The 14,019-nt window shown below is 42.5% G+C and overlaps 1 protein-coding gene across 1 annotated transcript in view; it reads right to left on the bottom strand.

Annotated features, from left to right (window-relative positions):
• Nucleotides 1–1,213: 1,213 nt before the first annotated feature.
• The window catches only part of LOC115892014 (astrotactin-2-like), a 64,774-nt gene continuing 51,968 nt past the window's right edge, over nucleotides 1,214–14,019 (bottom strand). The window contains exon 5 of the mRNA XM_030919195.1: nucleotides 1,214–2,078. Within this exon, the coding sequence (XP_030775055.1) occupies nucleotides 1,841–2,078 (238 nt within the window). The 3' untranslated portion in view covers nucleotides 1,214–1,840. The remainder of the gene's footprint in view (nucleotides 2,079–14,019) is intronic.

Below are 14,019 nucleotides of genomic sequence, written 5' to 3'. Positions count from 1 at the left end.
ATTATGATATACCTGACCTACATCCCATCTGCTCAAGCTAGGTAGCTTATTTGAACTAATACAAGGGTGTTCAGAATTTATAACACCTCTTTGTACTCATTACCCTCCCAGGGAAGGGTATACTGGAAGCAGTGCAATTATCATTTAAAAGGAGGTTTCAATTACACCTCAACAAAGCTGTTTCAAAAATAGATAAATAAAGGGAAATTCCAATGTTGGAATGTCTCCCCCTAAGCTACCATCACCTCCTTCATGGAAAATGACAATGGCACCCCTCTCTTTAGGGCCTTCTCCAATCCATTCTTCACCCTGTAGTGAGAATGATTTTCTTAAAGAGCAAGTTGACTATTTTAGTTATATAAATAGTCATGGATGCTCCAAGACAGTGTCAAGCTTCTTGTCCAAAGCTTCCAATGCCTTACCAAGCTCCCAGCCTCACCTTGCCAAGCTCCCAGCCTCACCTTTTAACACCTGTTACTTTGATCCCTACTCTTAAGGAAAGTTTTCAGTCCTTGAAAGAGGTGTACTGTCTCTTGTCTCTGGGCTTTTGTTCATATCCCCTCTTGCTGGAGCAAATCCTATCTTTTTTTTTTTTTTTAAGTTGTCAACTAGGCTGGATGGAGTCCAGTGGCACCGTGTCAGTTCACTGCGACCTCTGCCTCCCAGGTTCAAGCAATTCTCGTGCCTCGGCCTCCCAAGTAGCTGGGATTGATTACAGGCGCATGCCACCATGCTATTTTTTATTTTTTGTATTTTTAGTAGAGATGGGGTTTTGCCATATTGGCCAGGCTGGTCTCAAACTCCTGGCCTCAAGTGATCGACCTGCCCTGGCCTCCCAAAGTGCTGGGATTACAGGCACGATCCACCGTGCCTGGCAAGCAAATCCCATCTTTTCCACCTCTCTGTCTGGCTTATTTCCCCTCATCCTTTGGGTTTAGGTATCACCTTTTCAAGGAAGCATTTCAGGAGCCCTCCAGTGTGTCTCATGCTCCAACAGTGAATGCAGAGAACCTCCATTCTTCCTCTAGCACAGCTTGAAATGATCAGACTCCTTCTCTATAATTTCCACTGGGCCATAAGTTCCCTGAGGGAAGGAAGCTTCTCTGTCTTTAGTTGCATATGCTCTGTGACTGGCACAGGGTAGATACTCAATAAGTGAATAAACAGAGGTCTCTCAAGAACATTCCTTTGGTAAGAAATACCACCCAAGCAGAAAGAGAGACAATAGGAATTTTTAATGCATGGACAGGCCTGCAGGGGACTCTGGGCAGACTCACAGGTAGCAGGAAGAGGCAGGGTCCCACAAACTCAATAATGTCCAGCAAAAAAGAGAGAGAAGTCCTTAAAGACCCATGCTTCCTCACTGCAACCATCCTCAGAGCTTCCTTCCTGGTGCTGAAGAGGTCAAAACTGTCTCCTCTAGGGGTCAGGTCAAAACTGTCCCTCCATAGGTCTCCTCCAGGGGTCCATGGCAGGAAGAAAGCAGAGTGTGGCAGGAAGGAGGAAGAAGAGCAAAGGCCGCTTGGTCTCCACCTGAAAACTTCTGCCTCAGGATTGACAGCCATCCATAAGAAAAGGTTTAAAAAGGAGAGACTTTTGATAGAGTCAAATAATATCTTTGAAAAAATAAAAGATAGAGAAAAATGAATAATTCCATTGGTTACAAAGGTCTCTGTCCACTATCCACAGGAGAAACCATTTGCTTTGGCCTTGCTGGCAAGTTTCATCTGCTAGGCCCATCCTCAGCTGTCCCCCAGCCCACCCAGGCCCCAGGATCCAGGAGAATACTGCTCCCCCTCCCATGGAGAGTCTCTGTGCTCACGGAGGGCGATACCCTCCCTCACCGGCCCTTGGACTCCCCATACGTGTTCCGGGCCATTGACACCATCTTCTCCTCACACGTGATTTTGGTGTCCTTGAGGATGCTGTACCACACCATGCCTGCAGGCCGGACCTCCTCACTGCGGCAGAAAAGATAGGGCACCGTTTCCACACGGCTCTGGATGTAGGCACTCCGCAGGAGGCTGGAGCAGTGGCTACTCACCCTCTCCAGCCGCCGTAGAATCAGGTGGGCCTTCCTGAAAGGTAGGATGAAACAGCCATGATTAAAGAAGCCCAAATCAAGAGTTAGGCCTTTGAGATAGTGAGTAAATGTCAACAAACAAATGAGAACTTCTTCTCCCAATCATTTCCTATCTATTCCGGATCGGAGTGTGGAACTTCAAACACTTACTCAAAAATTACCCTAGAACCTGTCTTCTTCAATTGTGCAATGTGTTAAAAAAAACGAACAAGAGTCATAGCTTTTAACCTAATATTTTTACTTCTAGGATATGGGAGCCCTAGGAGTTTGAAGGTGACCAGCCTTGGACTCTGATCAAATAGATATTATTATAATGATTAAAAAGCAACAAGAACAACTAAAAGTTATTGACACCATATGCTAGACACTGGGTAAACACTTTACATATATTTTAAATTTTTTATTTAGCCTTTATAACTATCCTGAATGTATTGTCTACCCCCTTTTAATGGGTGAGGAGTTCAAGCAAGGCTCAGAATAGTGACACTACTTGACTAAGGCAAACATCAAGTTGGCCACTGGAGTTGGAAATAATCTAAATCTAGGCCTGACCACCCACAGTCCCTTTCTAACTGTCTGTGTTCTCATTTCATGAACTCTTTCACACTCTTTTCTCCCAGTCTGGAAACTTTGAAATCTTGCCCTTTGTGATTCCCTTTCATCAAATATATATATGTCCCCAAATCAGAACTTTTCTGTGTCTCATTTTTTTCCATCTTTAAAAAAATCATGATGGTCTTATTCTCAAGTTGAGTGTGAGAAATGCCTAACACCTGATATAGAGCTCAGAGTAAGCTTCTAATAAATGATAGTTACTCTTATAAAGGATTGCTGGAATGAGCCCTCAGGATCAAGGTTACACTGAAGACTAGCCTTACCAAGAATCATTCTGTACTATGGAGGATAACCTTAAGAACTTACCTAGAGCTCTATAGGATGCTGCTGGGAGAAATCTGATGGCTGCATAGACAAATAAAGCCAGGAAGGATTGTTGCAATCACCTAGTCTAGGGTTTTTCAAAGGTGGCACTATCGACATTCTGGGCTAGATATTTTTTTGTTGTGGGAACAATCCTATAGGACATTTAGCAGCATCCCAGGGCTCCACCTACCACCAATAGTACCCTTGCCCCAGTCGTGAATTGTCAAAATTCTTTAGACATTGAAGAATTTTCAATAGCACCCTTGCCCCAGTGAAACTGTCTTTAGTCATTGCCAAATATATTCTGGGGGCAATATCACCCAAGTTGAGAACCACTGACCTAGTCTGACCCACTTTCATTAAAAATGTGGAAACTGAGGCTTAGAGAAGGAACAGAATGTCTTTATCCCAGGTCACATTACAAGTCAGCTTTAGTGTAAAGCTGTCTGTCTCCATGTGGAAACCACTTTTCTCTATGTTCCAGCATCTTCAAGATGCCCAGGCACCCTGGGAGGCTACATGAGAGGTTCTCTCTCCTGCTGTCCTCTCCATGCCCCTCTGATACCACAGGAGGGAAGGAGTTTTACAACAACAGACCCCACAAATGGGAGACTGTGTTAGGCACCTGCATAGCAGCTGAAAAAGGACCAGGCTTATGTGTGTATATTTTGTGGGCACAATTTATGAGGTGCCTTTCAAAAAGTCCTCTTTGTATAGTTCACCACTTGGGTGGAATATTTCCTGAGGTGCCAAGAATTCATCACTTCATAATCACACTCTAGCCACAGTCCTCTTTCCCCTTGGGCGAGTGCCCCCCCAAGAGGAGCCTGAGGAGTTTCTTTTCCATCCCTTCCATTTGAGTTCTTGCTTCGTTCTTTAATAATTCTGTGTCCTGGGGACATTTACTTAACATCTCTAAATCTGTTTCTTCATTTGAAAAATGAGACTGTTGTGAAGTTGAAGGAGATAAAGTCATTTCTTGCTGATTTATTGAGCATTTATTATGTGGCAGAACTTCTGGTAGAAAAGATGGACAAATGGAGATGACAATACGAGTGACAAAAGCAATTATAAAAGAAGTCACGAGAGCTGTTTGAAAACAGAGGAAGGTACTTAAGTAGGATCAAGGATGTCCAAGAAGACTTCCTATTATGTGTGAAACATGTGTTCAGTCTCCTAAATGAATAGGAGTTAGATAAAGAAGAGTAAAAGGCGGCTGGGCACGGTGACTCACGCCTGTAATCCCAGCACTGTAGGAGGCCAAGGCGGGTGGATCACAAGGTCAGAAGTTCGACAGCAGCCTGGCCAACATGGTGAAACTCTGTCTCTACTAAAAATACAAAAATTAGCTGGGCGTTGTGGTGGGCACCTGTAATCCCAGATACTCAGGAGGCTGAGGCAGGAGAATTGTTTGAAACCATAAGGCGGAGGTTACAGTGAACCAAGATTGTGCCACTGTACCCCAGCCTGGGCAACAAGAGCGAAACTCCACCTCAAAAAAAAAAAAAAAAAAAAAAAAAAGTAAAGGTAAAAGTACAGAGATAAGAGATGCATAGATGTTCTGAGAATCTATGGCTGCAATACAGTGTACAAGTAGGGACACAGGGAAAACTGGAAGGAGTCAGAGTCAGGCTGCTGGAGCCTAGCAGCTAGGACAGTGGTTGTATGGAGTAATGATACATCCACAGGCTCCAGAACACGGACTGCTCAGGTTCAAATCCCAGCTCAGCCACTCACTCTGTGTGATACTGAGTGAACTGCTTTACCACTTGTTCCACAGTTTTCTTACCTTACCCACAAAATGAAAATAATAACTGTATCTACCAAAGTGTTATTTTTAAAATAAAAAATTAACAAACACATAATAAACTGTCAATAAATGTTATCTATGATTATTGTCTTGAGAATAAGTGGGAGACTTATCGAAATATTTCAAGAAGCAAAGTAACAGGTTTGGACGTGAACTGTTTAAAAATACTTCTGGTTGTTTGAGGAGAACTGAGTGGAAGCAGGCAAAACACAGAATTAAACCAAGTGGAGGCTAGGAGTAGTGGCTCATGCCTGTAATCCCAAAACTTTGGGAGAATGAGGTGAGCAGATCACCAGAAGTCAGGAGTTTGATACCAGCCTGGCCAACATGGTAAAACCCTGTCTCTACTAAAAATACAAAAATTAGCCGGGTCTCGTGGTATATGCCTGTAATCCCAGCTACTCGGGGAGCTGAAGCTGGAGAATTGCTTGAACCCAAGAGGCGGAGGTTGCAGTGAGCTGAGATCGTACCATTGCACTCCAGCCTGGGCAACAAGAGCAAAACTCTATCTCAAAAAAAAAAAAAAAAAAAAAAAAAAAGTAACCAAGTGGAGTGCACAGTGAGGTGTTAAACTGTTTCCCATTGTTGTACTTACAGGTGTTGGTTTGATTTTTCTCTATACTGATAAAAAAAAAAAGCTTCTTTTCTTGGTTTGCTCATCTATGCAAAGGGAACAGCAGATGGCTCACCTCATAAAGTTATAATGAGGGTTAAGTCAGTACATGTCAAACTCTTAGAAAATTACTTGGCACAAAGTAGCACCTGATGCATGCTAGAAAGTATCATCACCATTATCATTACTACCACCACCATCACTCTCATGGTCATCATCATTATTATATATCATTAGGTGTATTTTGTGTACCAGGCACTGCGACTGGTATTAACTAGTTTAAGTCTTGGGTATCTTTATAAGTCAGTGACAAGAGACAGGCAGATAGAAATATTAACAGCCTGTAATTCGGGGGCAGAGCACTGGGCTGAGGAACACTAAGCATGCTGTTCTGGGAATATAAAAGATGGACACCAATCCTCGGTTTGGAGACTCAGAGTAGTCGCTCAAGAGGATGCCACACCTGAGCTAGGTCTTCAATAATGAAACAGCATTTTCAGGGAGATGAGAAGGCAGAGGAAATTGCCCATCCCAAGTTAGACTGGAGAGAACATAAACCACTAGTTGTTTGAAATAACCAGTGCAAAGAATAGGTGGGAGACCAGTGAGCTTGGCAGGGATCAGACCAGGCAGACTCTTCCAAGTCATGACGTAGTACTTGGATTTTATTCTGGGCAATGGAGAGACATTTTCTGATTAGACAGTCACAGAAGTAAGCGATAAATATAAATAGAAAATGATGCTGGAAAAGACAATTCTTCCAACATGCCCAAATGCCCTTCTTCCAAAGGAACAGACAAAGCCTCCTTTTGCATGGATTAGGAAAATATATTTGGAGTGAGAAAATGATTTTGCCTTTAAGGAACACCTTGAGTTAGTAACAAAGGCAAAGCTAGAACCAGGGTTCCTGATTCCAGAGTCAAGATGAAGTGTTGGCTCGGGAATCCCAGATTTAAATCCCAGCTCTATAAATTACAGCTATGTGGTTTGTGAGCAAATTCTTCAATGCCACTAACTCTTAGTTGTAGCATCCATAAAATGAGAATAACAATTTTGTTGGGAGGATGAGATACTATGGACAATTTGCTTAGCTCTACGTAAATGTTAGCAATGACTGAAAGCAGAATATTATAGTGAAAAGGACACAGACTTTAGAGCCCATAAGGGCAAGTCACTTCACCTTTCTAAGCCTCAGTTTTCTCTTGTATAAATGAAAATAGAAATATTTATTTTGTAGGGCTGTTGTTAGGTTGAAATGAAATGATGGCTACAGGCATCCAGCACAAGACTTTGTACATAACAGGCACTGAACCAATGTTTGCATTTAGAAAACAAAGAAGAGGCCGGGCGTGGTGGCTCTAGCCTGTAATCCCAGCACTTTGGGAGGCTGAGATGGGCAGATCACGAGGTCAGGAGATCGAGACCATCCTGGCTAACACAGTGAAACCCCGTCTCTACTAAAAAATACAAGAAAACTAGCCGGGCGAGGTGGCGGGCGCCTGTAGTCCCAGCTACTCGGGAGGCTGAGGCAGGAGAATGGCCTAAACCCGGGAGGCGGAGCTTGCAGTGAGTTGAGATCCGGCCACTGCACTCCAGCCTGGGCGACAGAGCGAGACTCCGTCTTAAAAAAAAAAAAAAAAAAGAAAACAAAGAAGAATTCAGAAAGTGAAGCCATGGAGAGAAGGGTTTCAGGTGCTCAAAGACTGGGAAGAAGGAAGAGCGGGAGTGAGAGAGACCAAAGGCAAAAATGCTGCTTCAAGGCGTGCTTCAAGTTTTCCCTGGAGGGGAAATCATAGGTCAGAGTGACCACTTTTCTCAAATACCGGAAATGAAATCATCCTCATTGGAGATAGGACCCACTGGGATAGGAAGCAAGAGGTGAGGGAGGGCCACCACATACTAATTTATTGTTTTATCACCAGGTGAGACTGAGACAGGAATTGTTTGTGAAAGAGTCAGGGGCTGGGCCCAAATGCCACTTTGCTGGGAACAATTCTATTCCCAGCACCATTCCCCAATCAGCTGTTGACTCACTAATCAGGACAGAGACCCAATTTCTAAGGGGGCCCTGAAATGGAGAAAAAGAAGACAGGCAGGAAGAAAACATTTCCATTCGCCTCCCTCCCTCTGGAGTTGAGCCTCAACTCTGCCTTCTGGAGTTGAGCTTAAGTGTCTCTGAGTTAGCTGACCCCAAGCTTAATAAGAATTGAGGACATGATGTGGTTGCACAAAAATGGGAACATAACCTTCAGAAGTGGAGAGGACAGAGGTTAAGGGAAGTAATGGCTTTATTCATGGTGTCCTCGTCAGGCTCCATCTGGAGAACCTCCGACACTTCTAGTAAGAGGGACACATGTAAACTGCAGCCAGATCATGATGCTGAGGGGTGTCTCTAAAGCAAGCCTGCTGAGCTGAAAGCAGGAATGGAGAGTGCCCATGGAAGAGGAGATTTAGGCCATTAGTTACATGGTTGTAGCAACAAAAGACAAATGGGCAAAAATCTGAGGGTCAGGGATGATAATGACTGTAATTTATTGAGCACCCACTATGTGCCAGAAAGTGTACCTATGCAACATTATTTTACATCTAACCCTCAACACACTTTTAGAGTCTACAGGTGATAAAAAAGAGCTTCAAGCCAGTCATTGATTTGACCAGGGTGACAGGAGGATAGGGAGAAGTTTCAATCCTCTACTATAAGGCACCAAAGCATATGACACAGCCACCCTAAAACTATCAGAAGACACATTTGGCTCAAAATAATAAAAAATGTAAAGCTAAAGTCCTCTAAATTTAGAATGGCTTATTCCATGTGGCAGTGGGTTCCCCATCGCTGGAGGTGATTAAATCAATTCTGTTTTAGAAAGGGGTGTGCTACAGTGGGAGTCGTAACAGGTGTTTGTCATTGTTGTTTATTTGTTTTTAATCTAAAAGGCATGAGAGCCTTGATCCACAGAGAAATATCATCTGATGACCACTCACTTCACAGTAAAATTTGCTGTGACACAATTGCCAAGCACTGAATTCCTGATCTGAGAAGACCACTTTTGCTGAGGCTCTATTCATGACTCAAAGTCACACTGAAATTTCATCTTCAGGAAGCCTTCCAGATCTTCCCAGCTATCATAAGTCATGTTTTCCCATTTGCTGCTGAAGCATTTTATTTATTTGTGGAGATACATATCACATTTTTTCTTAGTTGTGCACATATCTTGGGATGCGATGTGGTTTCACAGGACACCAGCTGAATATCAGAAGACAATATTCTAAATTCAGACTCCAACACTTAGAGTTTAGACCTTGCAACTATGGACAGTTTACATAACTCCACATGATTCTCTGTTGCTTAATCTTCAATATCTATTGTTCAGGAGATTAAATGAAATATAAATAACTGGGCCAATAATAGATGCTCAACTAATATTTCCCACCTGCTTCTTGGACAGTGTAGGTCTCCTCTGGTGTTCAACTCTTTACTATGCAAGAACATCGAATTAATAAATGCAAACTGCCGGGCGTGGTGTCTCACACCTGTAATCCCAGAACTTTGGGAGGCTGAGGCGGGCCGATCACTTGTGGTCGGGAGTTTCAGACCAGCCTGGCCAACATGGTGAAACCCCGTCTCTACTAAAAATACAAAAAATTGGCCAAGCGTAGTGGCGGGTGCCTGTAATCCCAGGTACTTGGGAGGCTGAGGCAAGAGAATCGTTTGAACATGGGAGGCAGCGGTTGCAGTGAGCTGAGATTGCACCACTGCACTCCAGTCTGGGCGACACAGCAAGACTTCGTCTTGGGGATGGGGGCAGGGAGGGAAGAAAGGAAGGAAGGAAGGAAGGAAGGAAGGAAGGAAGGAAGGAAGGAAGGAAGGAAGGAAGGAAGGAAGGAAGGAAATGCAAACTGACTTGAAGTGAGAAAATTTTCAGTCCTTAGCTTTCAAAACACAGCAGCTTGTCGGCAAGGGTCAATAAAGGGATGAAATGGCATAAAAGTATCATGTGGACCTAAAGAAATAATCAGGCAAGTGGGCAAAAGGTTTATGTGGATTTGTTTATAATAACAAAGAAATTGTAAGAAATATAGTTGGTTGTTAATACAAAACCAGATTAATGTGTGATACAGTCACATATTTGCATGACTAAAAGACGCTTAAAAAAGATAAAACATTGACATATGTATCTGCGGGGAAAAACTTGTACGGCATATTGTTAAATAGAAATAGGCAGATATTAGAACATAGTTCATGGATTTGTTAAACATAGTAGAGATGATAGAGCTATGGTTGTAGACATGAACATATTCTTAAGCCTGTATCTGTTTCCCTATCTCCATGCATTTCCATATCTGTATATGGAAATACATATGTACACTGTTAACAATGCACTCTCTGGGGTAGGGTTGGGATTATGTGGCCAAGAGGTGCACAATTTTCATTATTTTATATATTTCTGTATCATTTGGATTTTATATAATGAACAAGAATTATTTCAGAACAAAATCAAATGAAGGTATTTTCATTTTAAAATATGAATATATACACATATATTTTTAAGCTGATGTGATGAACTTGTGCAATGAAGCCATGGTTTTATGACTTACCAGTAGTTCATCAGGGTTACTTTCAAAATAAACCTACATCAAATTTGGCCTCAGCTTGCTCCTATCCAACAGAAAGTCAGAAGCTCAGATACTGCCACTGGTTATACACCTTTAACACCAGGTTTGAAATGTGATTTGTAAGGTGACCACTGAAAATGTTTGCATTTGCTTTTTCTTTTCATCCACTCAGAAGAAATCATAAGACTTTTTCAAAAATGTGTTCTTTGATGACAGAAATGACTGAGTCTCAACTGATTCAAAGCTATTTCAGTTGGAACTGATGGGAACTTCAAGACAATAACTAACCTTGCTATACACTATCAGTGGGGAAAACAGATCCATGGGACACTTGTTCAACGTCCAAAGTCAGTGTGTTTTGTTAGTATTTCTTTGTTAGTAATAGTTAGTTGGTATTAGTATTAGTATTTGTTTCTTAATTGAAGGTAAAATGGAAGATACCTTTAATTATAAGATATGTCAATGCTTTAATAACAGCCATTCAAGAAAAGAGGAATACAATGCTTAATGTACACATCCACTGTGCACAATCCATCCTGATTTTAGAAATGCCAAAATATACAGAAAAAAGTTAAAAGTGCTTCTAAGATTATAGGAATATGACCCTAGAAGCCTAAGTCTGCTCTTGTTCCCATTATCTTAAAAATTCCGAGAGTTAATTCAACATATCCAAAGAAGCAGCTAACACAATCTTGGAGGAATACACAGTGACATACCAGGCTTGTTTGTTTTCACTAAGAACACAGCAGGGGATGTAGTAACTCTTTTCAAATCCCATGACATGTTGAGAAAGATCCTGTGATGATTTCTGCAATCTATTCGTAATGCCTGCCATGGAGGCAAGAGGAGCTGACATCATAAATACATCATTCCTGGTCCAGATAGGTCAATTTAATGGAAGCAAAATGTCCTCAAGAGCTTGCTGTCTCCTCTCTCTCAATATGCTCAAACGTAACTGAAAGTATAGAGAAGCCCAAGAGTGGTCAAAGATGTTCTGACCCGAGAAAATTCTGGTCCCTGGCCACCTATGAGCTCGGTTTTTCAAGTCTCCTAATAGGAACCTTATGGTTGGGGACAGCTGGGTGTCAGCAGGTCTTCTTCGAGCAGCTGTTTGCAGTAACTTGTGATCATAAGAACTAGGCTCTGGGGGACACTGGCCTGATAGATTTATTAGGCAGAGGTAAGAGATGTCCTTTTGTCACTAAATCTTGTGGGGACACGTATGACCACAGATTTAGGAAAGATTTGAAAACATTTTGGGGTTTCGTGATTACATAGTCCAAGAGAATCCTAATAGAGCTCATCTTATGATATCAGTCCTCAATGTACTCCTGGAAAAAGCTCTTATCACTCTAGTCAACCTGGGTCCCTGAGAAACAAAACGTGCAGGGCTGGAGGTGAAATTATACTAACGATGTGTCTATTCTCTGGTCTTTATGACCTTCAGTGTTTTCTAGTACGTTGGCTTCCCAGCTGGAAGAGACTTTGGAGTTCAGCCCTTTCATGTTACAAACGAGGTCCAGAATGGGGATGGCTTGTGTCCAAGGTCACACAACAAGTAGGTGACAAGGCTAGGACAGAATCCCTGGGCTCCTGGCTTTGGAGATGCATCTTGCCATCTCTTATTTCCACTGTGATGTTCTGCACACTTGCTAATCCTTGAAAGGCAGAGCAAATTTATCCAAATTGCTCCCCTGTTTAAAACATTTATATGGCTTCTGGGAGAAAGAAGAAACTTGTGAACAGAACTCACAAGAGCCATCATGATCCGTCCTTTGCTAAACAATCCAGCCTTGTTGTTTTTGTTTGTTTGCTTTTCCTTTTCACCTTGAACTCTCCTCTTTCACTTTGAATTCTTTTCTCCAATAAGATTTGTATTTTTAACTGAACTATATTCTCTTACCCAACCTTCTCTCATCTTTGCATTGGTAATTCCTTCTGATGAGAAGACTCTCTCCCTTCCACCTGGAGGACCCTTCTTCATTCTGTTTCTAAACTTAGGAACGTTCTTTCTTTCACAAGGATTCTTCCTTGAGCTCCAGGTCTGGATTAGCTGCTCCAACTTTCTGCATCTGGAACTTGGTCACTCCAAGTGTGCTTTCGGGGCCAACAACATTAACATCACTATGAGAACTTGTTACATTGCATTTTCTGGAATGTTAAAAGACATCAGAGTTCACGGAATTCAATAAATGCAGAATCTCAGGCCCAACCCAGACTACTGAGTCAATTTAGATTGTAACAAGTCCCCAGGTGATTCTCAGGCACGTTAAGGTTTCAGAAGCACTGCTCTGAAATGCTCGTCCATTCACATGCCAAATGCCATTGCAATTGCCGGCTGACCAATCTTTTCCTCATTACATGCTGAACCTTGTAAAGGCAGGATCTGTCATCTTCACTTGTATTTTTAGCCTCCAGTACATGGCCCGACACATAGTTAGCACATTAAATGAATGAATGAATCAATCAATCAATGAAGTGAGATACCTTCAAGTCTTTTAATATTTGCAAGGACATTGCATTTCTTGGAATATTAGAAGACCTCAGAGTTCATGGAATTCAATTGTTTCCAACTGTGATCTAAAGATTCTTGAGGGCTTGGAGAGACATAAGGGATGCTTGGGATTGGGTGGGGTGGAGGGGCATAGAAGAGGTGACCCAGCAGGTGGGACTCCATGCCACCCACTCCAGTTTCTATCAGAACAAATCTTTAGTCATCTGGTCCACACATTTAATCATCTCATTACCCAATTACTCAACAACTAATTACTTAGAACCCTACTTATAAATGTGAATACGACATAAGGGATCACTAACTACACATAGTTTACATTGTAGTGGGGAAGACAGATAATATGTAAGTAAACATACAAGCAATATAAGATTCTAAATCTAGTAAGTGCAGGAAAGATAGTTAAACCATGAGGGTGTGACAGAGCAAATGGGTAGACATTTTAGAGAATTCTCTGTGGAGGTGGGCTGTGATTCCATGTAAGATTTATTTAGGAAAAAAAAAAGCCACTGGTTAAAAAAAAATAACACTGTTCTAGTTCATCCTGATCATGTTATAGGTGAGGAGACTAAAGGCCAGAAAGCGGCAGAGCCCAGGGTTGCACAGTGAGTTTATTAGCAGCACGAGGATAGATTAGGAGGTAGCTTCCTTGATTCCTGCTGACATAATCAGTGTGGGATGTTGGAGCAATCTCAGATATCCTCCTGGAGACTAGAAAGACCAGAGGAGGAGGAAGTTGGATGACAGGGTGGGGACGTTCACAGACAGTGGCTGGTGACTGCCTGACTAGGGGTTAGCAGGTTATCACAGTCCATTACTGAGTGGATTGCCCATCCTTTGTGGGCGGCCTGGCGGCCTTTCCAGAAGATTTATGTCCTGGAGGCCGATAAAGGATTCCAGGAGGCTGTAAAGACAAAGTCAGAAGTGGAGCTCTGGTTTAGCTTCCACACAAACTCCCTGAGCCCTCTGGGAAAGCCCAAAAGAGTGGAATGCCTTCCTCTGTCCATAGGAAAGATGGCAGCCGAGACGACTCACACAGCAGCTTTCATCTGGGGCTCTTCACTTCTGCCTGCCAGTCTGGCCCTCCTTTAGGTTTTATCTAAAGAACCTTCCTTTCATGTGCAAGGGAGAAAGTTAAAGTCCAGGACCCAACAGAACTGATAAGGCCTTGCCCTGGGGTGAGATCCCTTTTATCCCTGGACCAAGCTCTCATTTCTGTCCCCGAGAGCCTAAAATTCTTGGAGGGCCATTGCAAATGTTCTAAGGGCTCAAGGTGAGAGCTCAAGGCAGAACTGGCCTCCATGTCAAACTCTGCACAACTCTGGGCAGCTCATTTTGCCCCATGGGACCTCAATTTCCTTATCATCCAAAAAATGGCATTAATACCCTACATGGTCATTTCGAAGTTTTTAAAGCATGAAGTGCTGCCCACTAAGTATTTCAGGAAGTCATGCGATTCTCTCCAA

Source organism: Rhinopithecus roxellana, chromosome 16 (assembly GCF_007565055.1).
Source record: "Rhinopithecus roxellana isolate Shanxi Qingling chromosome 16, ASM756505v1, whole genome shotgun sequence".
Taxonomy (NCBI): Eukaryota; Metazoa; Chordata; class Mammalia; order Primates; family Cercopithecidae; genus Rhinopithecus; species Rhinopithecus roxellana.
This window is presented reverse-complemented; position numbering and strand designations above follow the sequence as displayed.